Below are 24,051 nucleotides of genomic sequence, written 5' to 3'. Positions count from 1 at the left end.
CGATTCCATCCAGCTTATGGAAACTGGATTCTCAAAATCCAGTGAGATCCAAACCGCGGATAAAATTTCTCCTTTCCTTCATCTTAGCCCTTTGTAGACAGCCCTTTGCCGAACCAACAAAAATGGAGGAAAATACAAAACCAACCGTATTTTCCTCCTTTTTTATTCACCTTTTGCCAGCGGTGACTATTTTTACTAATGAAGCTTTGACCATCGGTAATTTTTAATGATCGTGTGATTATGCAGCATAAAATTATAGTTACATTCTGAATCAAATTTAGTTTATCATCAATAACATCCTATATTTTGGAACAATTCGTTTTACCATTACTTAAAAAAAGTAATTTCAAATTCGCGTTTTTTTTTTGCGAAAAGGAGGGAACTATATTAAACAGCAATATCAGCACATTACATCCCCGACCTTTTACAGCCAAGCCCCTGGACAAATTGGAATTACACAACGCAACTCCAAACACCATAACCTGCTTCGCGTCGTCGTCTTCCTCCGTCCCAGTCGCCGGCGACGCCCACCAGGACCAGAACATCTTCATCTTCCGCCAAGACGCAAGGCTCCAAAGCTTGGATGTGCCGCATGATCCAGCGCCTGGATTCCACCAGCACGCCTCGATTCCGTTGAAAGAACATCGGCCGCCCGCACGCCTGAAAGCAGAAGAGAAGCACAGATCCGCCATCGCCAGCGGAAGAACCAGCGACTGGAAAAGGAGTCTGCCGTCGCCGGCGCCACCGCCAACAACGAAGACAAGCAACCCAGAGGGGATGCTAAGCTTCCCACCGTTTCGCAAACAAACAGAAAAACAAAAGATCTCCGGCTGAACTCACCGGCGGAGTTGAACGCACAGCCACCGCCGGGAACGAAGCCGAGAAAGAGGCATCTCACGCTTTCTTCATCCAAGCAATCGTCAACGACAGACGAATCGCCGGAAAAGAAAGCGGACGCAGCAAAATCCCCAAGCGAGATCCACATGGGAACAAGCAAGCAACCCTAACTAGATGTAAACCAGGGAAGGTGATATACAGCCGGACAACCAAACTCCCCCGGTTCCCCTCCCTCTCCGGCGCCGACGCGGCCACCGGAGAAGAGGGGAACCGGAGCGATTGGTGCCGGAACAGCGCTCACCTCCGGTTCGCCTTTTGGGGACTGTAGCAGGGGAAGGGAACGGGAGAGAGAAGAACGAGACCAGGGTCTCCTTTCTTGTTTGCTCAAATTCGCGTATATTTAGTGTCAGTTTATCAAGTAAATGAAAACGAACGAGGATTAAGGAATAAATGAATTATGCCTGGTAAATACGGAACATACATGTCATCACGGTCTAAACTAGCTCTGCAGTTTTTTTAAATACTCCTTATGGGAAACTCCAAGAGATCGCAAAGGGCTTGTTATTAGCGTCGTCCAGACTTGCCGGATCAACCGCACCTGCAAGTGCACTTTTGTGGCTACGACGTCTAGCAGCCGTGGATTAATTAACATTCAGAAGGTGAACTTTGCTGAGTGATAAACAAACCAGCTTACTACACTGCCCGATTTGTTACGCCATCCTGATCTGATATGATGCTGCCTTGTGGGGCGTTTTTCCTTGGATTCCAGCCCCGGTGCGCTGTACGATTGTTGATCTACCTCCGCGCCGTCCCATCTGCTCGGCTCGCTCTGCCCCCGGCACACATCGAATTCCTCTGTTTGGAATACCGAGGGTGGAGTTTAGTCCGTATCACATCGGATATTCGGATGCTAATCAGAAGAACTAAACATGAGCTAATTACAAAACTAATTGCAGAACTCCTAAGCTAAATCACGAGATGAATCTATTAAGCCTAATTAATCCATCATTAGTGAATATTTACTGTAGCACCATATTTTCAAATCATGGACTAATTAGGCTTAATAGATTCGTCTCGCGATTTAGCCTAGGGGTTGTGAAATTGATTTTGTAATTAGCCTATATTTAATACTCCTAATTAGTGTCAAATATTCGATGCGACAGGGACTAAAATTTAGCTCCGGATTCAAACACCCCTAATCGTCACTTTGGAAGTTTGGAACCCAGCAAGCTATCTCTCTTGGGACAGGACCCAGCTTGCTCAGTTGCTCGGCTGCAGGGAAAGAAACGAAGAGAAATTTCCATTGCTGGCATCGCCCTGGGGTCCCTGCGCTGCGCCGCGCGAGAGCCTGAGGTCGGCCGGCATGAAGTATGAAGTAGTACTGTAGTAGGTACTAGGGTGCGTGTCGTCTCCAAGCTCCAACGGGCGGATTTCCTCCTGTTGCTAGCGAGAAAAGAGAGCAGGTTCTTGTTTAGTTTTCAAATTGTAGGTGGTAAAGTTTGCATTTTACTATAAATGTGCAACTATAGTATTTCGTTTGTATTTGTGAATTATTGTTCAAACATTGACTAATTAAGCTCAAAAGATTTGTCTCGCAAAGTACAACAAAACTGTGCAATTAGTTTTTGATTTCGTCTACATTTAATACTCCATGCATGTACCGCAAGTTTGATGTGATGGAGAATCTTTTTTTTGCATAGTGTCAAAGTTGGAATTTTGGGGACGCCCTAGGCCTTGTTTAGTTGCCCAATTTTGAACAACCAAAATTACTGTAGCACGCTGTAGCGTTTCGTTTGTATTTGTGAATTATTGTCCAAATATTGACTAATTAGGTTCAAAAGATTTGTCTCGCAAAGTACAACAAAACTGTGCAATTAGTTTTTAATTTCGTCTACATTCAGTATTCCATGCATATACCGTAAGTTTAATGTGATAGGAAATCTTCTTTTTTATAGTACGAAAGTTAGGATTTTGGGAACTAGATAGGTCCTAGCTAGCAACGGGAAAAGGAGGAAGGGATAGCTAGCCGCCTAGCCCGCCGATAGGTCGTGTGTGTCTATACTCTCTACTGTGCCTGCACGGTGCCGCCCCGTGCTCCATTATTATGACGCCGTGCACGGCTTCAGAGGCGCTCTCCTGCCGCTGCGCGCGCATGAGGCGTTGCCGTGCGCCTTTCGGCAAAGCCACACGCGCGCCCCCCAACGGGCACCGGCTGTGCTCGGTCGCTGCGGCGGCGGCTGCACACGTGACGTGACCAGACTACTACATATGCCTGCCCTCACCGTACCGTCCGCCACCTACCGCGATGTCTTGCGTGCTATAGCATTGTGTTCGTCGCCCTTGCTACGCTCGATTTTTCCTCTACTTCACTCCCTCTCCCATCCGATTTCGACGCCATGGATGAGGTGTTGCGAGGTCGGTTTTCAGATGATGGACATGGTTAAGGTCCGGAGGGTTTTGGATTGTGGCCAAGAGAGCAGCGTTTTCCTTTTGGCGTGGTTCGCTCGTTCTTGTCCCTAGAATAGAATGGAGTAATGGATGTCATGTCACGTCCAAAGTTAATGCCGTCCTAGTTGGATGGTCCGAAACAGTGGAGGCGCTGATTTGCCCGGCCGTTTTCAGGATCGTTTGGTTCCGAGAGAGTCCCTGTCATATTTGTAGACACTAATCAGTAGTATTAAATATAGATTATTTACAAAACTCATTGTATAGATAGAGGCTAAACAGCGAGATAAATCTATTAAGCCTAATTATCCATGATTTGATAATGTACTGCTACAGTAATCATTACTAATGATGGATTAATTAGGCTTAATAGATTCGTCTCGCTGTTTAGCCTCCATCTGTGTAATTAGATTTATAATTAACTCATATTTAGTTCTTCTAATTAGTCTTCGAATATTCGATGTGACACGAACTTGGCGGTGGCTGAACCATTGTGCATGAGGGCTAGAAAGGACCTCACGTGATTAGTTTGGCTCACCGTCACCGGTAGGGAAGACAGGGCATTGGGAGGAGGATAAAAAAATCAGAGGTAGGAAACGGTTCAGCTGTTAAGGCCTTGTTCAGTCCCTTTTTTTCCAACTTTGACACTATAAAAAATAAGATTTTCCATCACATCAAACTTGCGGTACATGCATGGAGTACTAAATGTAGACGAAAGCAAAAACTAATTGCACAGTTTTGTTGTACTTTGCGAGACCAATCTTTTGAGCCTAATTAGTCAATGTTTGGATAATAATTCACAAATACAAACGAAATATTACAGTTGCGCATTTATGGCAAAATGCAAACTTTGCCACTCCCAATTTGAGAACTAAACAAGGCCTAAGTTGCTACTGTAACAATCTCTGTTTTCAAATACTTTACTGCTTTTAACCACTTTATTTGTTTCAAAATACCCGGTACTTTGTGTTTTCTAAAAATATACTTTCCCAGTTTATCCATATTAAAAGATACTATATATTGTAGAAATACTAAAAGATAGTTTTATGATGAGATTTTGATCATTTCATCCTTGAAAAGGTGGATTGCGTTGATAATCGTGTTTTGGTCAAAGTTGCCAAATATTTAGAGACGGAGAACAATTTATAAGTCATCTTTATTTTCTTGCTTAAACATTTTATTTGGGCGAAGACCACTCATGCTAAAAAGAAAAATAGAGAGAAAGTGTCGTACGTTTGAAAAGTAGTCCAATTTAATACATGTTTGGATGTGTAAAGAGTGGAATTGAAATTTGGTCACCTGCCATGCTGCACAAGTCCGTCTTCACCGGCCAAGCTCGTCGTGCCGCCCATCCTTCACTGGGGATGTCGGACACTGGTGCCGCCCTGTGGTCCCACCTCTTCCCGCGTGTCACGATGCGGCTCTTCTCGCGACGAAATCTTGTTGCCCGCGAGGAAAAAGAGGAAGGGTGCCGGCCGCGACGAAGAGGAGGGGCGCCGAACGGGAGGAAGAGGAGGAGGGTCGCCAGCCACGAGGAGGAGGAGGAGGTCGTGAGTCCGTGACGAGGGGCGCCGGCCGCGACCCGCAAGGAGGAGAAGGTTGCGCCAGACGGGAGGAAGAGGAGGAGCGCCGGCCGTGAGGAAGAGGAGGAGGGGCGCCGACCGTGAGGAGGAGGAGGATGTGAGCCCGCGACGAACGCGAGGAAGTTGGAGGGGTGCCGGGCGCGACCCACGAGGAGGAGGAGGAGGAGGAGGCTGCGCCAGATGGAAGGAGGAGGATGAGGGGTGACGAGTGGGAGGAAGAGGAGGCTGCGATGGTGAGAAAGAAGGTCAGAGGGGATCTCTAGGGGCCGGCTGCTGGCGGCGGAGTTCCGGCGATGGAGGTCGAGGTCGGAGTTCGGGCGGCGGCGCTATCTGTGGTGGGGTCTGGGCGAAGGAGGGGAAGATTGATCAATTCGTCCCTATACGGAGAGGACCAGCTCGATTCTGATGAAGCGTTATTTTAGTTCTGTGTGGATTCCACGATATTGGCTTCCCAGTACCAATTCTCAATTCCGCATACATCTAGACAACGGTATTCACTGGATCCAATTCCAATTCTCATTTCGAGCTCCAATACTACTATCCAAACACGGAAATAGAGATTTGTCTTGATACTAGTACCTCCTTTGTTTTGTACCTAGTGTACACAAAGCCCTAAAGGCCCAAACACGAAGCAAAACAGATTGAGTAGCATGTAGGCGATCGACCCACTACACTGATTACAGTGTCACCACTGCCTCTGTTTACCAACACTATCATCAAGTACCTCCCTTGTTTTGCTATGTTTTTCTATGAAGTATGACCCCAGAGAATTCGGTCCACGATGTCTCATCCATTGAGGATATAAAAATATAGTAATTGAAATTTTTCGCTCTACGTATCACAGTCATTCATATTGTTTTTTTACATGCGTGATTACTTGGTCAGTGCGCATAATAAGCTATGAACAAACATGGAGCGGGTATGTATCATGATTAGCTTTGGCTAACAAGAATGTCCTGCATATCTCCATTTAAGCCTCTAACCTAGACTATACCACAATGTGTGATTTCTTTTGCAGTATACTTAGGGGGTGTTTGTTTCTTTAGTCAGCTCCTAAAATTTCTATCACATCGAATATTTAGATACTAATTAGAAGTATTAAACATAGACTTATTGCAAAACCAATTGTACAGATGAAGACTAATTTGCGAGACGAATCTATTAAGCCTAATTAGTTCATGATTTGACAATGTAATGTTACAGTAAACATGTGCCAATGATGGATTAATTAGGTTTAATAGATTCATTTTATGAATTAGACTCCATCTGTGTAATTAGTTTTATAATTAGCTCATATTTAATTTTTTTAATTAGCTTCCGAATATTTGATGCGATATGAATTTTACTTCGGACTGAACATCCGCATACACCGCATTAGAAAATTAGGAGCGCGGTATAGCGTATACGTAGCACATGCTCATCACGTAGCACGATTCTCTATTCTTCCTCTGACTAGTCCGGTAGTCCCCCTCCTCGGCCCAGCTTGCCAGTCGCCACCCTGCTCACAACATCTCTCCTCTGTTCTCCCATCCACACGCATCTCTGCACCTGCACAGAGCCTGAGCGCACACAGATTCTCACTGTACATAGCGAGACAGCAGAAGCCAAGGAAGCTGTGAGAGCGGAGCATGATGGCTGCTCCATAGAGTCAGAGAAGAGAAAAGGGGAAGAAACGCAGAGCAGGACCGCAGCCCGCAGGGAAAGGGGGAGCACCGCCCAAGATCGCAAAAGCAAAGGCAAAGCAGCGGCAGCCATCCATGGAGGTGGAGCCACCGCAGGCTGCCGCTGCCGCGGCTGCTGTAGCAGCAGCGCTCCTGAAATGCCGCGGCGACGGCGGTGGCGGGGAGGCAAGATTCGAGGCCTGCGGCAAGGCGGTCTCCAGGAGCCCCAGCCGCGAGGCGCAAGAACCGGACGGCAGCCCCGGGACGGCTCGCCGCCGCGTGGAGCAGGAGGAGAAAGAGGAGGAGCCGCTGCGGCGGGGGCTCGCGGCGGCCCAGGCGCGCGCGCGGGCGCGGCGGAAGGCGGGCCACGCCACGCCGTCGCCGTCCTGGAAGCTGGAGCCGTCGCCGCCGCGACCGGAGGAGGAGGCGGCGTCGGCCGAGGCGGACGCGGGGGCGGGGAGGCGGGGCGCGCCGGCCGCGTCGGCTAGGCAGCTGGGCGCCACCCTGTGGGAGATCCAGGACGTCATCCGCGTCGCCGGCGCGGGCCGCCGGATCCGGCACCGCGGACGGAGGGCGCCCGCCGCCGACGAGGCGAGTGCGGATGCGGATCGGGTAAGAACTTCGCCATCTGCGTCGCTTTTTTCCACAGTCAACTTGATGACGTTAGTGGTCAGCGTGATGCCTGTATGTGTGCATCATGTTCTGCTTTTCTTTTCATCTTTCTTGTTGGGTCTTGGATTACGTCGTTCGATCTTGCATCATACATTGCCTTTAACTAATATCCTTTGGTGGGTTTTGCATCATGCATTACCTTTAACTAATATCCTTTGGTGGGTTAGTAGCTAAAGTTATCTATTTTGAGAAATTACCAATATTTAGATGCCTTGCTGAAACCATAACAGATAGATGGCTGAATCATCTCTTCGGTCTTCTTGTGATTTTACTATTTGTCATCAGGAACAGTTCAAAACACCCTCTTCAATTCTTCATCAGGAACAGTTCAAACCACAGAATCTAGCACCAAGCACTCTGCGATTTCATTATAGTAGTTGGACGGTATCCTCTGAGATTTAGCATACTCTTTTATAGATTTTACATATTTCTTCTCCACCTACTTTTGTTTACTTGTCAAGGGCAGGAGTAATGCAGCCATAAAAGCTGCATCCTAGTTTTGTGATAGTATTGTCTGTACGACCCTTTCAATTTAGTGTTTGCTGGTACTTCTTTGACTTTATAAGGTACTGGACATATGGTGGATCTGTAGGTGGCTACTGTATGGTACTATAGTTATTTCGGCTTTTGTTGCTTGATCAGTGAACTTCATCATGAATTTCTGTTGAGAGCTATAAAATTATTTCATACGACAAATAATTTAGGAATAAACTTTGTCTTTACTCGGTTTGAAGTGTGTTAGTGTTATTAGGTAGATGGTGCCATATAGGCATAGCCCTGTTATCTTTAGAACTTAACTGGCCAATTATGTAGTATGTCCAAAAGATTAAGTAAAACATAAAGAATATTAAAACATAGAGCCTCCAAGGACATCTAATATTGATCAAAGATGATCTGGCTGATGTGTTTGATAGACTTGGTACATGACTAGCATCTGTGTGCTGGACTGCTGGGAGACTGGGCTTCCATTTGAACCTTTATCTGGTATTAGAATTATATGCTTGATGATTTTGATTGTATTTCTTTTTGTTGTTTCTGACATTTTCTTCAAGAATATTCCATCCCCAAGGGCATCCCTAATCATCGCCTCCTTTTGTATCCTTTGGGTTCTTTGCTATTATCATGATGGCAATATTTCTTTTTCAAGTGCTTTCTCTTAATCTAGCTTCTGTTTCACCAAGCTGTACGTGATGTTTTCTTAACTTAATTGTTTTCCCAAGAGAAGGGAGAAAACCAGCTTTTATTAGAAATAGCGTATAACAGATAAAAGAAACCGAACGACTTTAAGTATCTAAAGATGGATTGTAAAACCTTGTAACCTTCTCTTTATCCTTGTTTAGTTTATTATACGCCTGTTTCCCTGTCCAATTTTCATGTTCTCGATGAACTAGAGGTCCACATGTTTCTGCTGTGCACTATGCAACTTAGTAAGATCCCATGATTCCAGCATATCATTTAGAAGCATATTTTGTTCATTCTTTTCTTATGTGTCATGCATTGTTGTTACACAGGAGAAGTAAAACTTTGAATTTGGTTTATACTTACAACGCACATTATAATATTTACACTCCTCAGGAGGAAATTCATTATTGCAGGTCTCTTATTTTGTTTGAAGACAGTAATGCTTTTTAGTTGATGACACCTAAGATTTGTCCTTTTTTATTTTGTTTCCTGACACCATTCCTTCTGAAATTTATTTTCCTTGGTAGGATTTAATTGACGTAATCTTGCTTCCCATTGGGAATGCCGTACCTTTGTTTGTGTGCGCGCGCGAGCTTTGTTTTCTTTTTTGCTTTTTTACTACGTCACAAAGCCATACGTACCAGATGTCACAAGTTTCTTCTTACCTTTCAGCCACGGAGTTCAGGTGGCTTTGGAGCACATGTTGCAGCTTCAGTGATGGAGCATGATAAGTTACATGAAGAAAGATGCCCCTCAAGGCAGCCTCTTTCTCCTGCAAGTTACACTAGTTCAGTTGGGGTACGTATTCATTTGCTCCCTCTACAAACTTGGCTTACTTTGGTGGTTTACTTTGGGCATTAATAAGAAATACCAGTTGTGCCAGCATGCCCATCTTCTCTCAGGCTTGCCTATGTAGGAAGTCATGGACCATATTGTACTTGTCAAGTGCAAAGATCCATCTTATCATCCTGTACTGGTTTTGTGGCATCACTTGTGATGCCATTACATATTATTGTTTTCGAGTTCTGCAGTCCGAAACACTTTTAAATCAACACATAATTCTCAAATAGTGTCCATTCCTTGTACAGGCAACTACGGTGAACCTTGTCAGCCCAACTCGGTCATTGGATTGCAATGCTAGATTTAGGCACACGGGTAATGATCTCAAAACGTCAACAGAGCTATTGAAAGTTCTCAATCGAATTTGGAGCTTGGAAGAACAGCACGCAGCTGATGTGTCAGCAATGAAGGGATTGAAACGAGAGTTGCATCATGCCAAGGCATGCATTCAAGAGCTTATGCAAGAGAGGCAGCGGTATCACCACGAAATTGATTCTCTAGCAAGGCAAGTCACTGAAGACAAAATGGCTCGGAGGAACAAGGACCAAGAGAAGATCAAAGCAGCCATCCGTTCACTGCAAGAGGAGCTTGAAGATGAGAGACGCCTGAGGAAACATTCGGAGGCTCTCCATAGAAAGCTAGGCAAAGAGCTGTCTGATATGAAATCATCATTTTGCAAGGCTGCAAAGGCTCTGGAGAAAGAGAAAAATACAACCTGCCTGTTGGAAGATCTTTGTGACGAGTTTGCAAAAGGAATTAGAAACTATGAGGAGGAAGTCAGGATGTTGAAGCAAAAGCATGTAAAGGAGTACGAGCACAAGTTTGATAAGTCAGTAGTTCATATTTCAGAAGCATGGCTTGATGAGCGAATGCAGATGCAAAAGACTGGTACAAGGGAAGATTTGTCGGGGAAAACCTCAATCACAGAACGACTGAGCAGTGAGATTGAGAGTTTTCTTCATCATGCTAAAAGGTTCGGTAACTGCAAGAATGATAACTTAGACATTGGTAATGAAAAGCGAGATGCCAGTTTTTGCCAGCAGTCCCTTGAGTCTGTGCACCTTAACGGAGCCACTAGTGCCCCTCGGTTAGCGGAAGATGATGATGGCAGTTCTATTGCCAGTGATCTGCATTGCTTTGAACTGAACATGCATGGAGGTGCCATTAAGAGCCATGACCTTGCAGGTACTCGAAGGAGGGTCATAAGCTCCATGCATTCACCGATGAGAAGATTGGAATATTCCAATGGTGTATCTGTCGAAGGCTCACCAATGTCAAATGCACCAACTTGCTCAAGAAAAGACAAGGCAAGATCTAGCATCGGTCGACAACAATTTATTGCTTCAACACCAGAAATTAGCTCACGCAATGATGCTGGCCTTGCTTCTACAGACGAGCAAAATGAAACTGTTATGACCCAAGTCTCTCGCCAGTTACGTGATGACCTGTTGAAAATCAAATCAGAGGCTCCTCAACATGCATATCTAGGGCACAGATCAAACCAGCCCCGGACAAATCAGTTTCATGAATATACTACCGCACGGGATCTTTGTGATGTGCGCAGTCCAGCACGACATCTGAATAACCCAGCCAAATCCTTGGAGTGCGAGATATCTGAATCCCCAGCTCATCAGCTGGTAGGTGCAAAGGAGAACACTCTGAAGGCAAAACTACTTCAAGCAAGGTTGGAGGGGCAGCATGCTCGAATGAGCTCATCGGTATTCCCCTTGATCAGCACAAGGAGGAAATGAGAACCCAGCTGACACTCTTGGGCTTCCATGATTTCAATCTGCAACATGTATAGTTGCAATTGTAAGATATCCGACTTAATAGCCGAATATCCACTTGACGATGACGTGTTTCGAGTGCTCCTGGATGCCCCCAGTTGCAGGTTATGTGAATCCTAGATGTAGTTGCATATTGAACGGAGTTCTCATTGTAGATTTCATCTGCTAACCATCGGACTAGAATCAAATGGAGATGAACTTGGCTATCACATCTTGTAACATTTGTATAGTAATGAGCTTAGTTATTACTTGCTTTAGCCATGGGCAATCTTTGTCCTAATTTATTTTTTTCTAAAAGAAGTTGGTTTGCAGAGACTACAATTTTTCACCTCCTGACATCCTCAGTTCCTTCTATGCACTAGTTAAAAAAAATTCTCCTAGAAATTTTCATAGAAATAGCAAGTCATGGCACTAAAAAACCTGAAATGAAATCATTCACAGAAACTGTCTGCAGTTCCCAATCTGTATGGAATGATGCCTGCCCGATTCTCTTATCGGCTATGATAGTTTTCTTACTCTGGCAGTGTCAGTACGCTGCACTTGTTTTGCTTTTGCTTATGGTTGGGGATGATTCAAGTACAGTTGGTGGTAGATGGAAATCTACAGCCTGGGCCATCATGGTGGATCTGGCACAACGTTCATGGGCCGTACCCGTACTAGTGCGTCTGACCGATATTTGCGGCCGTAAAGAAAGCGAAAAAGAGAAATGCCATGCAATCTGCAAGAACCCTAGTTGGAGCGAATGATCAAGGAATTGACAGCGCAAGTATGGGTTTGCTTGGTCACAGCAAAGTCATTATTGTACTCTCATGGTCATGGACTTCGGCTCACATGATCGGTTTGAGAAAGGGATATGCTTTTTGCGTTCTTTTGTGAATCCTCATGAATTTGGTATTATTCGGTATTCAGGAATTTTGGAACGACTACATTCACGAAGTGCAAAATTCCCTACCATTCTTGGCGAAGGGGTAGGTGACACAAAAGAAACATATGAGCTTTTTATAGTAGTTGTTACACAAGGATGGTAGACGTCGGTAGCCTACATATTATAGCAACCAATCGCCATTTTACGATTAGGCACACTGTACAACCCAATTTACCAAGGGGGGCAAGGTAGGTCGGTGTGTTTGGTACGGGGATCGAACTTGGTTGGAACGGGTTCGATCCACATCGACCCGCATTTGGTTAAAAAAAGTCATCTGGATTGGGTCGGATCCAGGAGGGAATATTCCTCCTAGATGCATGTTGAATGCATCCACCCAAAACGAGTGGACGCACTCGACCCAGATGGATGCCGTTGCTTGGCTGTTTTCACGGGTGCGTGCAGGCGAGTGGGAGATGGCGGCGCAGAGGAGTGTGAGGAGGTGGCCGACGCAGTGGGGTGGCAGCCGACGTAGAGGAGCAGGCTAGCGCAGTCGCGTAGAGGGGTGGCGGCTGGCCTAGAGGAGGAGGCCAGCGCGGGGGAGGGAGGGAGGAGCAGCAGCTGGCACAGGGGAGGGAGGCGGCGCGAGGAAGGGAGGAGCTAGCGGCCAGCATGAGGGAGGAAGGGAGGGGCCAACGGGTGGCGCGGGGAGAGAGAGGGGAGGGGCGGGAGAGGCCCGACGGTGCAAGGAGAGAGAGGGATGGCTTAGGAAAAAATTATAGATGATGATATGTGGGATCCACGTACAACAGTTGCGAATGGTGTTAAAATGACATCCAATTGATCCCTCTCAACTCTTTCAACCAAATACAAGATGGGTTGGAGCCAACTCAAAAAAGTGAGATGGAGTCAACCCATTCCACTTAGTCCCAAAACTAAACACATGCTTAGTTTCAAAATTTTATGTCTTTTTAATTTTACCTAAGTCAATATCTAGATTATAAAAATATTAATATGTGCAATACCGAATGACTCTCAAGACATATTTAACAAAACTAAGTCACAACCTTGCTGCACTTTTTTTTATAAACTTGGTAAAATTTAAAGAAATTTGATTTATGAAAAAATTGAAAAGGTTTATATTTTAGAACATAGAGAGTATTTGCATTTCATATATGATTCACATCCCGTGGCAGAAATAACTGATAAAAAGAACTTAATAAAACTTAGAGAAATTTAATTTATGATAAAATTAAAAGGATTTATATTTTAGAAGGGAGGGAGTATTGCATTGAAGATGTATGATTCACATCCGAGAAAAATCGTGTAACTACTTCTAACCTATGGCTTGAGAACATGTCGATTGTCATTACTTGATTTGTTAAATAGCTCGATTATCTAACATCTCATCCACGGTTCATGAGATATGATCTTGGATTCTAGATGTATGACTTTAAGATTTTGAATGCTAAAGCCTCGTTTGGATATTAGAGGCTAAACTTTAACCCTGTCACATCGGACGTTCGGATGTTAATTAGGAGGACTAAACATGAGCTAAACTAATAGCAGAACCCCTAGGCTAAATCGAGAGACGAATCTATTAAGCCTAACTAATTCACCATTAGCGAATGGTTACTGTAGCACCACATTGTTAAATCATGAACTAATTAGACTTAATAAATTCGTCTCACGATTTAGCCTAGGGCTTATGCAATTAGTTTTATAATTAACCTATATTTAATACTTCTAATTAGTGTTTAAACATCTGATGCGGTAGGAGTTAAATTTACCCCGTCCCCCGAGCACCTCTAGGAATGCTTCAACCCAACTACCGCCAACATTTGAAAGAGAAAAAAAACGCGTACCCTGAAACCTCAGGCCTACGTCAGCAGCCAACGAACAAACAAATTTCTTTTTCCAAAAGTCCAGGCAGCAAATTTTCCTCCGCAGAGACCAGGAAAATCCCATCGCCGACCAACACCCATCCTACGTCTCCACCTACCCGCCCACCGACACCCGGGCCCGTCCAAACCACAACAGCGTACCGACAGCAGGGACCCACGTCCGTGGGCCCGGGCGCCCCCGGGCGCCCCCGGCGTGAAGTGTATTTATCCGGTTGCCCCCACGGCCCCACCGGAGGGTACGAATTTACTCCGCCTTGTTCAGCTGTCCTTTTTCTTCCCGCAGATTCGCATTTACGCCCCCCGGATTTCTCCTTATCACGACGCTGCCCCCTCGCGGCTCCGGTCCTCTCCTTCCGTTTCGGTTCTCTTGTTCTTGTTCGTCTCCTCTTCCCCCTCTCCAGTCTCCACACAACCCGCTCGCTCCTCCCGCACCCGCTTCGCGATTTCCTTGTCAAAGCTCCGCTAGGGTTAGGGTTTGGCCCCCGTCTGCCCCGTCGATGGCTTCTGCGACGGCCGTGCGTCAGAGGTGAGGCGAGGGGAGGGGAGGCGCGTGGTTAGTTGATTCGAGGAGGAGGCAGAGGGATGGACCCGGACTTCTCGCGGGGGAGCGGGGGGCCGAGCTTCGAGTTCGCCTTCAACTCGGTCAACTTCTCCGACCGGGTTCTGCGGATCGAGATCGTCGCCGGGGACGACGCGCCCGGGGCCAAGGGCGCCGCCGGCGAGGGCTGCTCGTCGCTCGCCGACTGGGCGCGCCACCGCAAGCGGCGACGGGAGGAGCTCCGACGCGGCAAAGGTGAGCGGGGATTTCCCACTTCCTCCCTCTTTTACTTTCGCCGTCGACAAGCCGCGAATTCGGCGCGGATTCGGAATTGGGGGAGGGCTGTGGTTGTTTGAATTGAATTGAATTGAGTTGTTCCATGCGTTGGGTGGGGGAAAAGGAATCGGAAGGTGCTTACCTTTTGACGTGATTTGATTTGACCTGGCCGTATGCACGGGCTTTAGGTGGTAAAGCCTTCGGCCTTAAGGGTTGGTAAGGCACTTTTCTTTTTAATCGAAGCTGTGAAATGTGGGGCAATCATTGTCATCCGAACCTTTTTAGTTGCCGCAGTGGAATTCAGATCACATTTTTATCAGAGCAATCTTGTGTGGATGAAATTGCTTAAGTGGTGTAGTTTATGGGGAAATTGAATAGGATTTTAATTTTTAACTGACATGGTTCTGCTTTGGGTGATTTTGTTCTATATACTGTATTGGTATGATCTTATTGAGCTCTGAATTTGATATTTGCCAACTAGTAGCTATTTGTATGCCTCACCTTTATTGATGTCAGTAATATGATTTGCATGCTCATAAATATATGAACAACATCCACGCATTGCAACTGAACCAGTGGCATGCCCAATTGATTGAACACAGTTTGCAATTAGGGATGTCGTTCCTTTCTCTGTTGCGGCTTAAATGAAAGTCATTGGATGATCATAAATTCGCACTCCTCAAACTACTATTCTGATGTTAAGAAGTTAAAATGTTTGAAATGTTTTGTCCTTTTAGGAAATGCTGTAACATTTGACATTACGACCAATTCATAAGAATGCAATGCTCTTCAATAAGTGGTTAGGTGCTGTCCTTAATTTGTCTTTAGTAATGCACATGGCTCTCAAGTAGCTTGATTGACTCAAAAAGTGTACTTTGCAATCTATTATATTTGTCCTGGACATGCTTTATGATTGTGAAGTCTACTGTGTAGAAATTTATGTATGTCTTGAAGTTACACCTGGATGTTTGCTCTATGATGGAAGAGGATCCGAACAGCTACACCAAATGACAGCCTTAGCAAAGAATATATTTGTGAAATGTACTAATTAGGACTTTTACTTGTTATATTGCATTTCAATATGACAAATTATGCATGTAATTTTCTTGTTTGAGCTGTGAGCAAGGGAATTAAAATATAAATTAGAAACTGTTTACAAATGCAGAGAAATAGAACATGAAAAATAAAAGTATAGTTTCTTGAGATAGGAGAGGGAGACAATATGTATATATTTGGCATTTTTTTCTTGTGAATATGAGCTTACCCATTAACACTGCAAAGCTGTTAAATATTAGAAAAATTCCCTCTCAACTTGTTATTTCAGAATGTGTATAGTCAAACTTTTGCTGTTTTGGTGACTAATACGTGAAGAGACATTTTGATCTGTCACACTTAAAATTATATGAGTAGAATTGTCATTCATTAGTACATTATGAGAAATATACAATTGATATATTTTTATCGTGTAATTCAGTGTGGGCTCAATCTTTTTGAAGGGACTGTTTTCATTAGGCAGTCATAAACATCCATGTTTAGTCTCACTGGTGGTTGTTAGGGCCACTTGTGTCTGAAATGCCTATCTAAGTTTCTTTCTCAGCATTTTTTTGTGACAACTGACTATTGTTAGCAATTATATCTAATATTCACCCTTTAGTCTTAAATTGTTTTTTTAGAATACGCTGATTATGCCTTGGTAAATAACTCTCATTATGTTTGCACTATTTAATGGGATTTGCACTTTGTTCCCATTTTATGTCATCATAGTTACATAGTTATGCATGATCCTGAAGTTATCCCATTTGTTTATGTGTAAGATCTTCATTTTGAACAACTTTTGCACTACAATTTTATTGCTCCAGAATCGGGAGCAAACTGCAAAGTTGAAGCTGAAGAATGTGATGCCTATGAGGAAGGCAATGAGGAGCCTGTAGCTATGATAGAAGAATCTCCACCTGATATTGAGCAAGATGGTCAGTGCAATTTAACTTCTGCTATCAAATGTAAGAGTTTTTGGGTTTAGGAAAAAGAACCTGCATACACATGATAAACTCTATAATATTTTCCAATTCATTGAAATGTTCAGGCTCTGCTAAATATCGTTTATTACTGTTGATGGTTTTGTTCTTTTCAAGTTTACTACTGTCTACTGGCATGATGTATTGGCTAACTTGTTCAACTGTTTTGAAGTTATCAAACATGTTGGGACAAGCTAACTGCTGGTATAAAACACAGTGATTATTTAAGTGGCAAAACTGTACAAGAATTAAGTTAGTTTCAGGTTTATGTGCTTGATCATGAAACCTCAATGCCTTAATCCGGATTAAGGAATAGTGTACAGTGTATACAAGTTATAATTCTGTAAAATATATTGTAACAGATAGTTAAGAGTAACTTTTATGAATTTTTTTCCTTGGGAGATTTAGCTTCCTTAAAGCACTTGAAGCAGCCAAGACACTACATTTATTCTGTGCTCTATCTTACAGTAACAATCAGCACATTTGTTCCCCATTTTCTTATCCCATGGAAGATTGGTACATCTACTTGGCTACTTGCATTTTTCAAAGATATGGATGTTGCATTCTGAGTAACTCATTCTCTAAGTTTCTTAACTCCTAAAAGCAGAACTTCTCGCAGTGCAATTCACCATTTTCTTCTCTTATCGTATTTGTGATTCATTCATTTTATTGAATTTTCTCTTTGCTAGGTGAGGATGGAGAAAGCAGCGACTCATCCTGGAGTATGGAATGTACTCAAGTTTTGAGAGTAAAGTCTATCTATATCAGCTCTGCAATTCTAGCTGCTAAGAGCCCTTTCTTTTACAAGGTATCCACTATTTTTCTAGATTCCACTGACAATGCACTTTAATTTTGGTGTAATAACTAGCTAATGACATTTGTTTCATTCGTTTTAGCTTTTCTCAAATGGAATGAAAGAATCTGATCAGAGGCATGCAACTCTTAGAATAACTGCTTCAGGTAATGTGGGAACTGTGCAGTACACTTGAATGTTCTAACAAATGGGAGTTCTAAAATTCTGCTTTATGCATTGCCATATAGTTACTGAAATGATGAAACCCTAGTACTTAAATTATCAATCTGAATGAGTATTGTATTTCCTAATATCCATTTGCTACCATGTTATCATACATTGCACATCTTTCCTCATCAAAAAAATTTAGGTGCATAAGAAAAACAACAGCATATCGTTATTCAATTTTTTCTAATTAAGAGTTAAAACTTTTGAACTCATCATCATATTTCTACTTTGAGCAGAGGAAAATGCCCTTATGGAGCTTCTAAGCTTTATGTATAGTGGCAAGTTGACAACAAATCAGCCAACTCTCCTGCTGGATATATTGATGATTGCTGACAAATTCGAGGTTGTTTCGTGTATGAGGCATTGCAGTCAATTGCTTAGAAGCTTGCCTATGACTACAGAGTCTGCACTGCTCTATCTAGATCTCCCTTCCAGTATTTCAGTGGCTACTGCAGTTCAGCCATTGACTGACACTGCCAAGGAATTCCTTGCCAATAAATACAAGGATTTGACCAAGTGAGTAGTCTCTGATGTATAGAACTAGGCATTAAGTTACAGAAATAACAAGGCCACTAAAGAAATGCTTCCCATTTTCAGGTTCCAAGATGAAGCAATGACCATTCCTCTTGCTGGAATTGAAGCCATTCTATGGAGTAATGACCTTCAGGTGGCATCAGAGGATGCTATCTATGATTTTGTGATCAAGTGGGCACGTGCTCAATACCCAAAATTGGAAGAAAGACGTGAGATCTTGGGCACTCGCTTGCTGCCCCTTGTCCGGTTCTGCCATATGACCTGTAGGAAGCTGCGGAAGGTTCTTGCATGCAGTGATCTGGATCATGAGCAGGCAACTAAATGCGTCACTGAGGCACTTCTTTACAAAGCAGATGCACCACATCGGCAGCGTGCCCTTGCAGCAGATGTGATGACCTGTAGGAAATATGCTGAGCGAGCTTACAAATATCGTCCGCTTAAGGTCGTGGAGTTTGATCGACCATATCCGCAGTGCATAGCGTACTTGGACCTGAAGCGTGAGGAGTGTAGCCGACTTTTCCCATCTGGGCGGATATACTCGCAAGCATTCCATCTAGCTGGACAGGGCTTCTTCCTCTCAGCACACTGTAACATGGATCAGCAAAGCGCGTTCTATTGCTTCGGTCTCTTCCTAGGGATGCAAGAGAAAGGCTCAACAAGTGTTACTGTAGATTATGAATTTGCTGCAAGGACAAGGCCATCAGGTGAGTTTGTCAGCAAGTACAAGGGGTACTACACCTTCACTGGTGGGAAGGCGGTTGGCTACCGGAATCTCTTTGCAATTCCATGGCCCTCGTTTATGGCTGATGACAGCCTCTTCTTCATTGACGGGGTACTACATCTGAGAGCTGAGTTGACCATAAAGCAACCTTAGACTGCCGATGGTGTGCTACTAACTGCGTCTGTGCTGTTGTGACAAAATCTGTGCATGATGGGCGGCAGTGTGTAAAATCTTGTGTTTTCAGACATGATGTTTTTTACTCACAACTAAATAGACAATTTGGAAACGAGAACTGAAACCCCCTTTGTTTTTACACCCAAAGAGGAGCATGTCATGTTCTGCACTGGCATTGAACTGAGGAAAGTAATTCCGCTGATCAAAAGTGTGTAGGTTGAATGGGCTACATTGGCTAAGTACTCGAGAAATGAAACTTCTGCTGAATTTACTTGTTATTCGTGTTAGTATATGTTTTTCCCCTGGTCTTCCCCAATTGGAGCAGGTGTTTGAATGGCTGCAGAAATTCTTCGAGGTATTTGAGTGTTACGGAAGGATTTGGTGTGCGGTGATGTGAGTTGACTCCGAGTGAGGTGGGGAATGTGCAGTCATGGGACATTGACATTGAGGTAGGCTGTGTTGTGTCTTGTGTTTGGTCTGACTGGCTTTTGATGTTATGCGCCAACGAACGATCACTCCTCCATAACCATTTACGCTTGTGGAGTTGTGGTGGTGCGGGCGTAGAATGGTGTGGTCTATCATTGCCACTAATGGAACATGAGGCTTGCAACCGTACTGGTTTGTGTGGTTGGCATTGTGAATATGAAAGCACTTGGTTGCTGGCTTCCCTTGCCTTATATAGGCCAGCGTCGTACTGTGGTTGGGTGCCTAGTTGCTTGCTTGGTTTGGTTTACACCAGTCAGTTTCGTTGGGTTGCGCCAGAGGGCTTCAGTTCCAGTGCATCTTTTTTTTTGCGAGAAATCAAAAAATATAACTCCACATATGGTGTCCACAAGGAAAACGATAATCCTAAAATCAAGAAAGTCTCAAAAAAGAAATAAATTAGAAAAAGTCTATTTTACTCCCTATTCACTTTGTCCATCCCACCTCCTAACCAAAATATTGGCTTAATTTACTCCCTCCTTTTAATACTGCCATAATGCTGCAGTTCCTCCTCCTTCGCTCGGTGCACCGTTCCCTAGCCTTCAGCCACAGTATGATGCCCGTTGGAGCGCACGGTGGCCTCCTTGCCTAGAATGCCATGACCGCTGCTCCAGCTAGTCCCCTCGTCGCCCGCTGCCGCCATCGCCGCCATGGTGCGCGCATGAATGTTGGTGGCTGCCGCCCCTTCAACTACCGCGTGGATGGAGCGAGGCCGAACGTCGGTGCTGGACCGAGCACACAACTGCTGGCCGTCGACCCACCACGTCGTGTCCAGGTGCAGAACATGCACTTCTGCGTCGTCCATGGATGGACCGCAGTCGTGCCTCTACACCCGACGGAGTGCTTCATGCCCCTGGACTTGGGAGTCGCTGCCGGCTCCAGTGCAGGCCGCTGTCGCCAACGCGTCGTCAGAGGAAGAGCCCATGGAGATCGAGATGGAGCCACCTCCACCACCTTCAGGGGTTCCTTCCCCATCGCAGGACGCTGGCGCCGCCGCTCACCTACCCTGATGCCACCGAGACTGTAACAAATCTACTAAATTAAGTACTTTTAAAAGTAAACCAGTGGTTAATCCCTAATTAAAGAGGTGAAATGACCATTTTAACCCTAAGAAGCTCTTTTTGGAGTTTGAAATAAAACTTGGAATTTTATATGCAAACTTAAAATTCTGCCCAAATAAGAGTTGTAAAACTTTTAATTTCAAACAACTTTTGTTAAAGGCACTTTGACTAATTCGGAGTGGAAGAAAGTCAAAAACAGCAATCAAAATCGGAGTACTAAAGAACCCTATAAACCTCGTAAGTCCAGCAATTCAAGTTTTCCTCCAACTTTGCAAGCTATTATCTCACGATTTCCTATCTAAACTCAAGTCAGGCTCTTAATAAAAGTTGTCGTCCCTCAAGTGTGTTCCAATTTTGTTACACTGACCCAGGTCCAAATCGGGCTAGAAACTGTTCAAAATCTTGGTCAAAGTGAGGTAAAACAGTCAACTCAGCCCCTGAGCCCCACAATGCTAAGTCTGAAAAACTGCTCAGAGTGCACCTCTTGGAGAGGGCGTTCCTCCAAATTTTTGAACTAAACTCAAGAGATACCCTAAATAGAAGTTGAAATCCTCAGTTTGGAGAGCAACTCCTCCTGTAACACCTTAGTCTAATTCAACTCAGAAGCTACCCAAAAAATAGAGCCAAAGATGGCTAAACCTCTGAATTCCACCTCTCCGGCTAAAATTGGCTAAGTCTGGATTTCCAAATTTTTAGCAAACTTTGGCAAGAGATATCTCCAAATCCTTTCACAATCTAAACCAGCGCCTTAAACCAAGTTTGAAATACGTCCAGCGTTGAACAAGTTTGTTTAAAGGAGTTTTGGAAGTTGTGTTGCAAAATCTTGAGATAGGATCTCCCAAAGCTGGTCGAGCTTGCTGCCCGAAGGGGGCCTCGACGCCCGCGCGCCGCGTGGCCGCCGGCCACCGGCAGCTCACGGGCACCCTATCACCGGCGCGACAGCGACAGGGCAAGGGCCACGGCGCCCAACCCGCGCCTGCGACAGGACGGGGTGAACGCCGGGCTGGCCAACCGCCGGCCGCGCGCGTGTCCTTTTCCCCCTGCCGCGGCTCTGCTCCGCCAACTGCGCTCCGCCCGTCCGCCGGAGAAGCTGCCACGCCGACGACGTCCCGCGCCTCCGCCCGCTCGCCCAACCCCCTCGGTAGCCCTCCGCTTCGCCCGCCCGACAGACCGGAAGCCCCAGACGCGCACCGCCCAAGGTGAATCGCCGCCGGAGACCACCCGGAGCTCCGCCTCCTCTGCCCAATGGCGCCGCTAGCCAATGGCCGTCTCGCCTGCGCACCTGTAGCTCCCGGCCTTATCCTTCCCCCACTGGAGCCCCGCCTCGACCCTCCGCTCCACCGCTGCCCTATAAAAGGTCCCCTTCGCCGGCAACACCACCCTTTTGCCACCGCCCATAGTCGCGCCATCGCTTCCTCCTCTGCGTCGCCGCTAAGTTTCCATGGAGCTCACCCCTCCGCGCCACCCCGCACTTCGGCGACTTCGCCGCCCGCTTCGCCACCCCTCCGCGCACGTCTCCGAGCAGCCCGTGGCCTCCCCGACGCCGCCGGTGCGCCGGAACGCCACCTGCACCGCCGCCAGCCAAGCTCTGCTGCTGCTGCCGCGTTCTGATCCCCGTCGGCCATCTCCGTCGCCCCAACCCCGCCAAACCGAGCTCAGGTGAGCCCCCGCACCCCTCCGGCCACTTGTTGCCCCATCCTCGCCGGCGAACCGCCGGGAATTTCCCCGCCGCCGCCGTGCGTGCCCCGGGGACTACATTGCATTGTCCCCGTTCTTTCCAAGGGCCTGGGCGCAAAACTTAGGGACCCCTGCGTAGTTAAACCTTAAACCCAGGGGCTAGCTTGCAAGTTTGCCACGGCTTTTCTTTTAATAATAGGCAGAAATATGGTTGAACTTTGGAAATGCCCAGTAAATCGTAGAAAAATCATAAAAATGCCAAACCACTTTTGTTGGAATCCTTGCTCTGTATAGTTCCTAAGAAAAATAAGTTTGCTCATGTTACTATTGTAAATAATATCTTATGCTTTTAATCTTGGTTTAAGCCTTTTAAATCCTAATAAATAGAAGAAAAGTGGGAAAAATGTGAGACCAACTCTGTGATGCTTGTTTCTATGTATAGAAGCTCAGAAAAATGGTTAGGGCTCTGGTCTAACACTTTAAGCCACTGTTTTGACTTTAAATTGGTAATCTAAGGATAAATCTTCCTTTTTGCATAAGTTTTGTTTCAGAGCTCGAAAAATGTGAAACTAGTTGGGTTAATTTTTTTTTGCTGTGAAGTTTGCCGAAAAAATATAAATTGTTGTGCAAATCAGAAAGAAAAATACCTTCCTTGCTAAGTATGTTTAATTAAAAAGGGAAATAGAGTAAATAGTTAACCTTCTCCAAAAATTATGAAAAATTCACCAAAGCTCCTGTAACGTACCCTTAATACACTGGTTAAGTTTCACCCCCCTGCTGCACAATAACTTTGAAGATAGAAAAAGTTAAGTTCATTTTACCTTTAATAATAAAATGCATGTAACTCCTTTTTAAGTCATCCTTTGGCCCCCAAACTTTTGCAGTAACTTAGGGATGGCTTAAGTGAGGTGCTGTGATTTTATCAGTACCTTTAGCCACTGTTGGATATGAAGTCATTTTTGTTAATTAATCAACCTAAAGGAATAAAAGGAAAGCACAAATTCTAATTCGATAAATAAGTGGAAATTGAAAGAGGTATAAAAACATTCAGAAGTAAGTAATTATTCTAATGCACATAACCCACCCAAACACGCCCTTTCACTCTCTTTATGCAACTTTAAGTACAAGAAAACTATATATGTACACAATCGCCATCCAACTCGAACTCAAGTTTAAACCAACCACATTCGTTGAAATTGCATGAAAGTTTAACCTCGTCGAAGTGAATGTGGCTGTTGTAATTCCTTGTCTTAAGCCGTGCCTTTTGTCGTTGAATAAACGCGCGAGTCCAACTAAACTTTTGCATGTGCGTGTCGTATAGAAGCAAATCTCACCGACGGAACTTACGAGCTCCACCCGGCACCGGAAGAGGACCCCGCTGCGGAGCTTCACCCCTTGGAAGGTGAGCCCGAACCGGAGCAAGACCCCGAGAACCCACTAACTTTTCCTGAAGGCAAGCCCTGGTGCATGAATTCCCTATTTTAAATTTATGCCAATTGTTGATGCTTATGCTTGTGCATTTACGTGCATAGGAGTTGATTGAAACTGTAGATGCATGAACTCAGTACCTTAATCTGAATACTAGTGCTAAGGTCAAGTAGCTGCAATGCTTAACAGGTCTCGGTAAAAGTCGAGTGATTTCCTGTCACTCGCGAGCTATAGGAGTTGAATGTTTTATTTATGTTGCAACTATAAGGACGACGGACGGGGTCGGGCTTATGTTCGATACTTGGTGGTTTTCCCCGTCTGTCTAAATGAAATTGATCTAAGGTCGAAAT

The 24,051-nt window shown here is 45.0% G+C and overlaps 2 protein-coding genes and 1 long non-coding RNA gene across 5 annotated transcripts; 2 read left to right on the top strand and 1 right to left on the bottom strand.

Moving 5' to 3' along the window:
* Positions 1–335: 335 nt before the first annotated feature.
* LOC111256961 lies at positions 336–1,242 on the bottom strand. The gene is made up of 2 exons (XR_002677259.1): positions 841–1,242; positions 336–726 (listed from the first exon to the last, which is right to left on the bottom strand). It is a non-coding gene; the product is annotated as an uncharacterized LOC111256961 (long non-coding RNA).
* A 5,101-nt stretch (positions 1,243–6,343) lies between these two features.
* Positions 6,344–11,328, top strand: LOC101785647. Of its 2 annotated transcripts, XM_022826039.1 has the most exons (4): positions 6,344–7,138; positions 7,484–7,582; positions 9,053–9,178; positions 9,469–11,328. In XM_022826039.1, the coding sequence occupies exons 1-4, from the start codon at positions 6,623–6,625 to the stop codon at positions 10,969–10,971; spliced, it is 2,244 nt and encodes a 747-aa protein (XP_022681774.1). In that variant the 5' UTR covers positions 6,344–6,622; the 3' UTR covers positions 10,972–11,328. The 2 variants fall into 2 exon arrangements, with proteins under 2 accessions (XP_022681774.1, XP_004965492.2); XM_004965435.4 differs by lacking the exon at positions 7,484–7,582 and having other exon boundaries at positions 6,345–7,138.
* A 2,773-nt stretch (positions 11,329–14,101) lies between these two features.
* Positions 14,102–19,330, top strand: LOC101784979 (BTB/POZ domain-containing protein POB1). Of its 2 annotated transcripts, none has more exons than XM_004965432.3 (6): positions 14,102–14,566; positions 16,447–16,587; positions 17,292–17,410; positions 17,499–17,562; positions 17,860–18,139; positions 18,221–19,330. In XM_004965432.3, exons 1-6 carry the CDS (start codon positions 14,356–14,358, stop codon positions 19,029–19,031), a joined length of 1,626 nt encoding a protein of 541 aa, XP_004965489.1. In that variant the 5' UTR covers positions 14,102–14,355; the 3' UTR covers positions 19,032–19,330. The 2 variants fall into 2 exon arrangements, with proteins under 2 accessions (XP_004965489.1, XP_004965490.1); XM_004965433.3 differs by having other exon boundaries at positions 14,104–14,566; positions 16,447–16,557.
* Positions 19,331–24,051: the final 4,721 nt, after the last annotated feature.

This window comes from Setaria italica, chromosome IV, assembly GCF_000263155.2.
Source record: "Setaria italica strain Yugu1 chromosome IV, Setaria_italica_v2.0, whole genome shotgun sequence".
NCBI classification, from domain to species: domain Eukaryota; kingdom Viridiplantae; phylum Streptophyta; class Magnoliopsida; order Poales; family Poaceae; genus Setaria; species Setaria italica.
Note: the sequence above shows the minus strand (reverse complement) of the source record. Positions and strands in the feature narration are given on the sequence as shown.

Bases quoted from the DNA above. Each gene is read 5' to 3' on its own strand.
- LOC101785647 (XM_022826039.1), top strand. From the start codon at position 6,623: ATGGAGGTGGAGCCACCGCAGGCTGCCGCTGCCGCGGCTGCTGTAGCA. The intron at 7,583-9,052 runs GTATCCTCTGAG...CTTACCTTTCAG, and splicing joins TTCATTATAGTAGTTGGACG to CCACGGAGTTCAGGTGGCTT. The intron at 9,179-9,468 runs GTACGTATTCAT...TTCCTTGTACAG, and splicing joins GTTACACTAGTTCAGTTGGG to GCAACTACGGTGAACCTTGT.
- LOC101784979 (XM_004965432.3), top strand. From the start codon at position 14,356: ATGGACCCGGACTTCTCGCGGGGGAGCGGGGGGCCGAGCTTCGAGTTC. The intron at 14,567-16,446 runs GTGAGCGGGGAT...TTATTGCTCCAG, and splicing joins GGAGCTCCGACGCGGCAAAG to AATCGGGAGCAAACTGCAAA. The intron at 17,411-17,498 runs GTATCCACTATT...CATTCGTTTTAG, and splicing joins AGAGCCCTTTCTTTTACAAG to CTTTTCTCAAATGGAATGAA.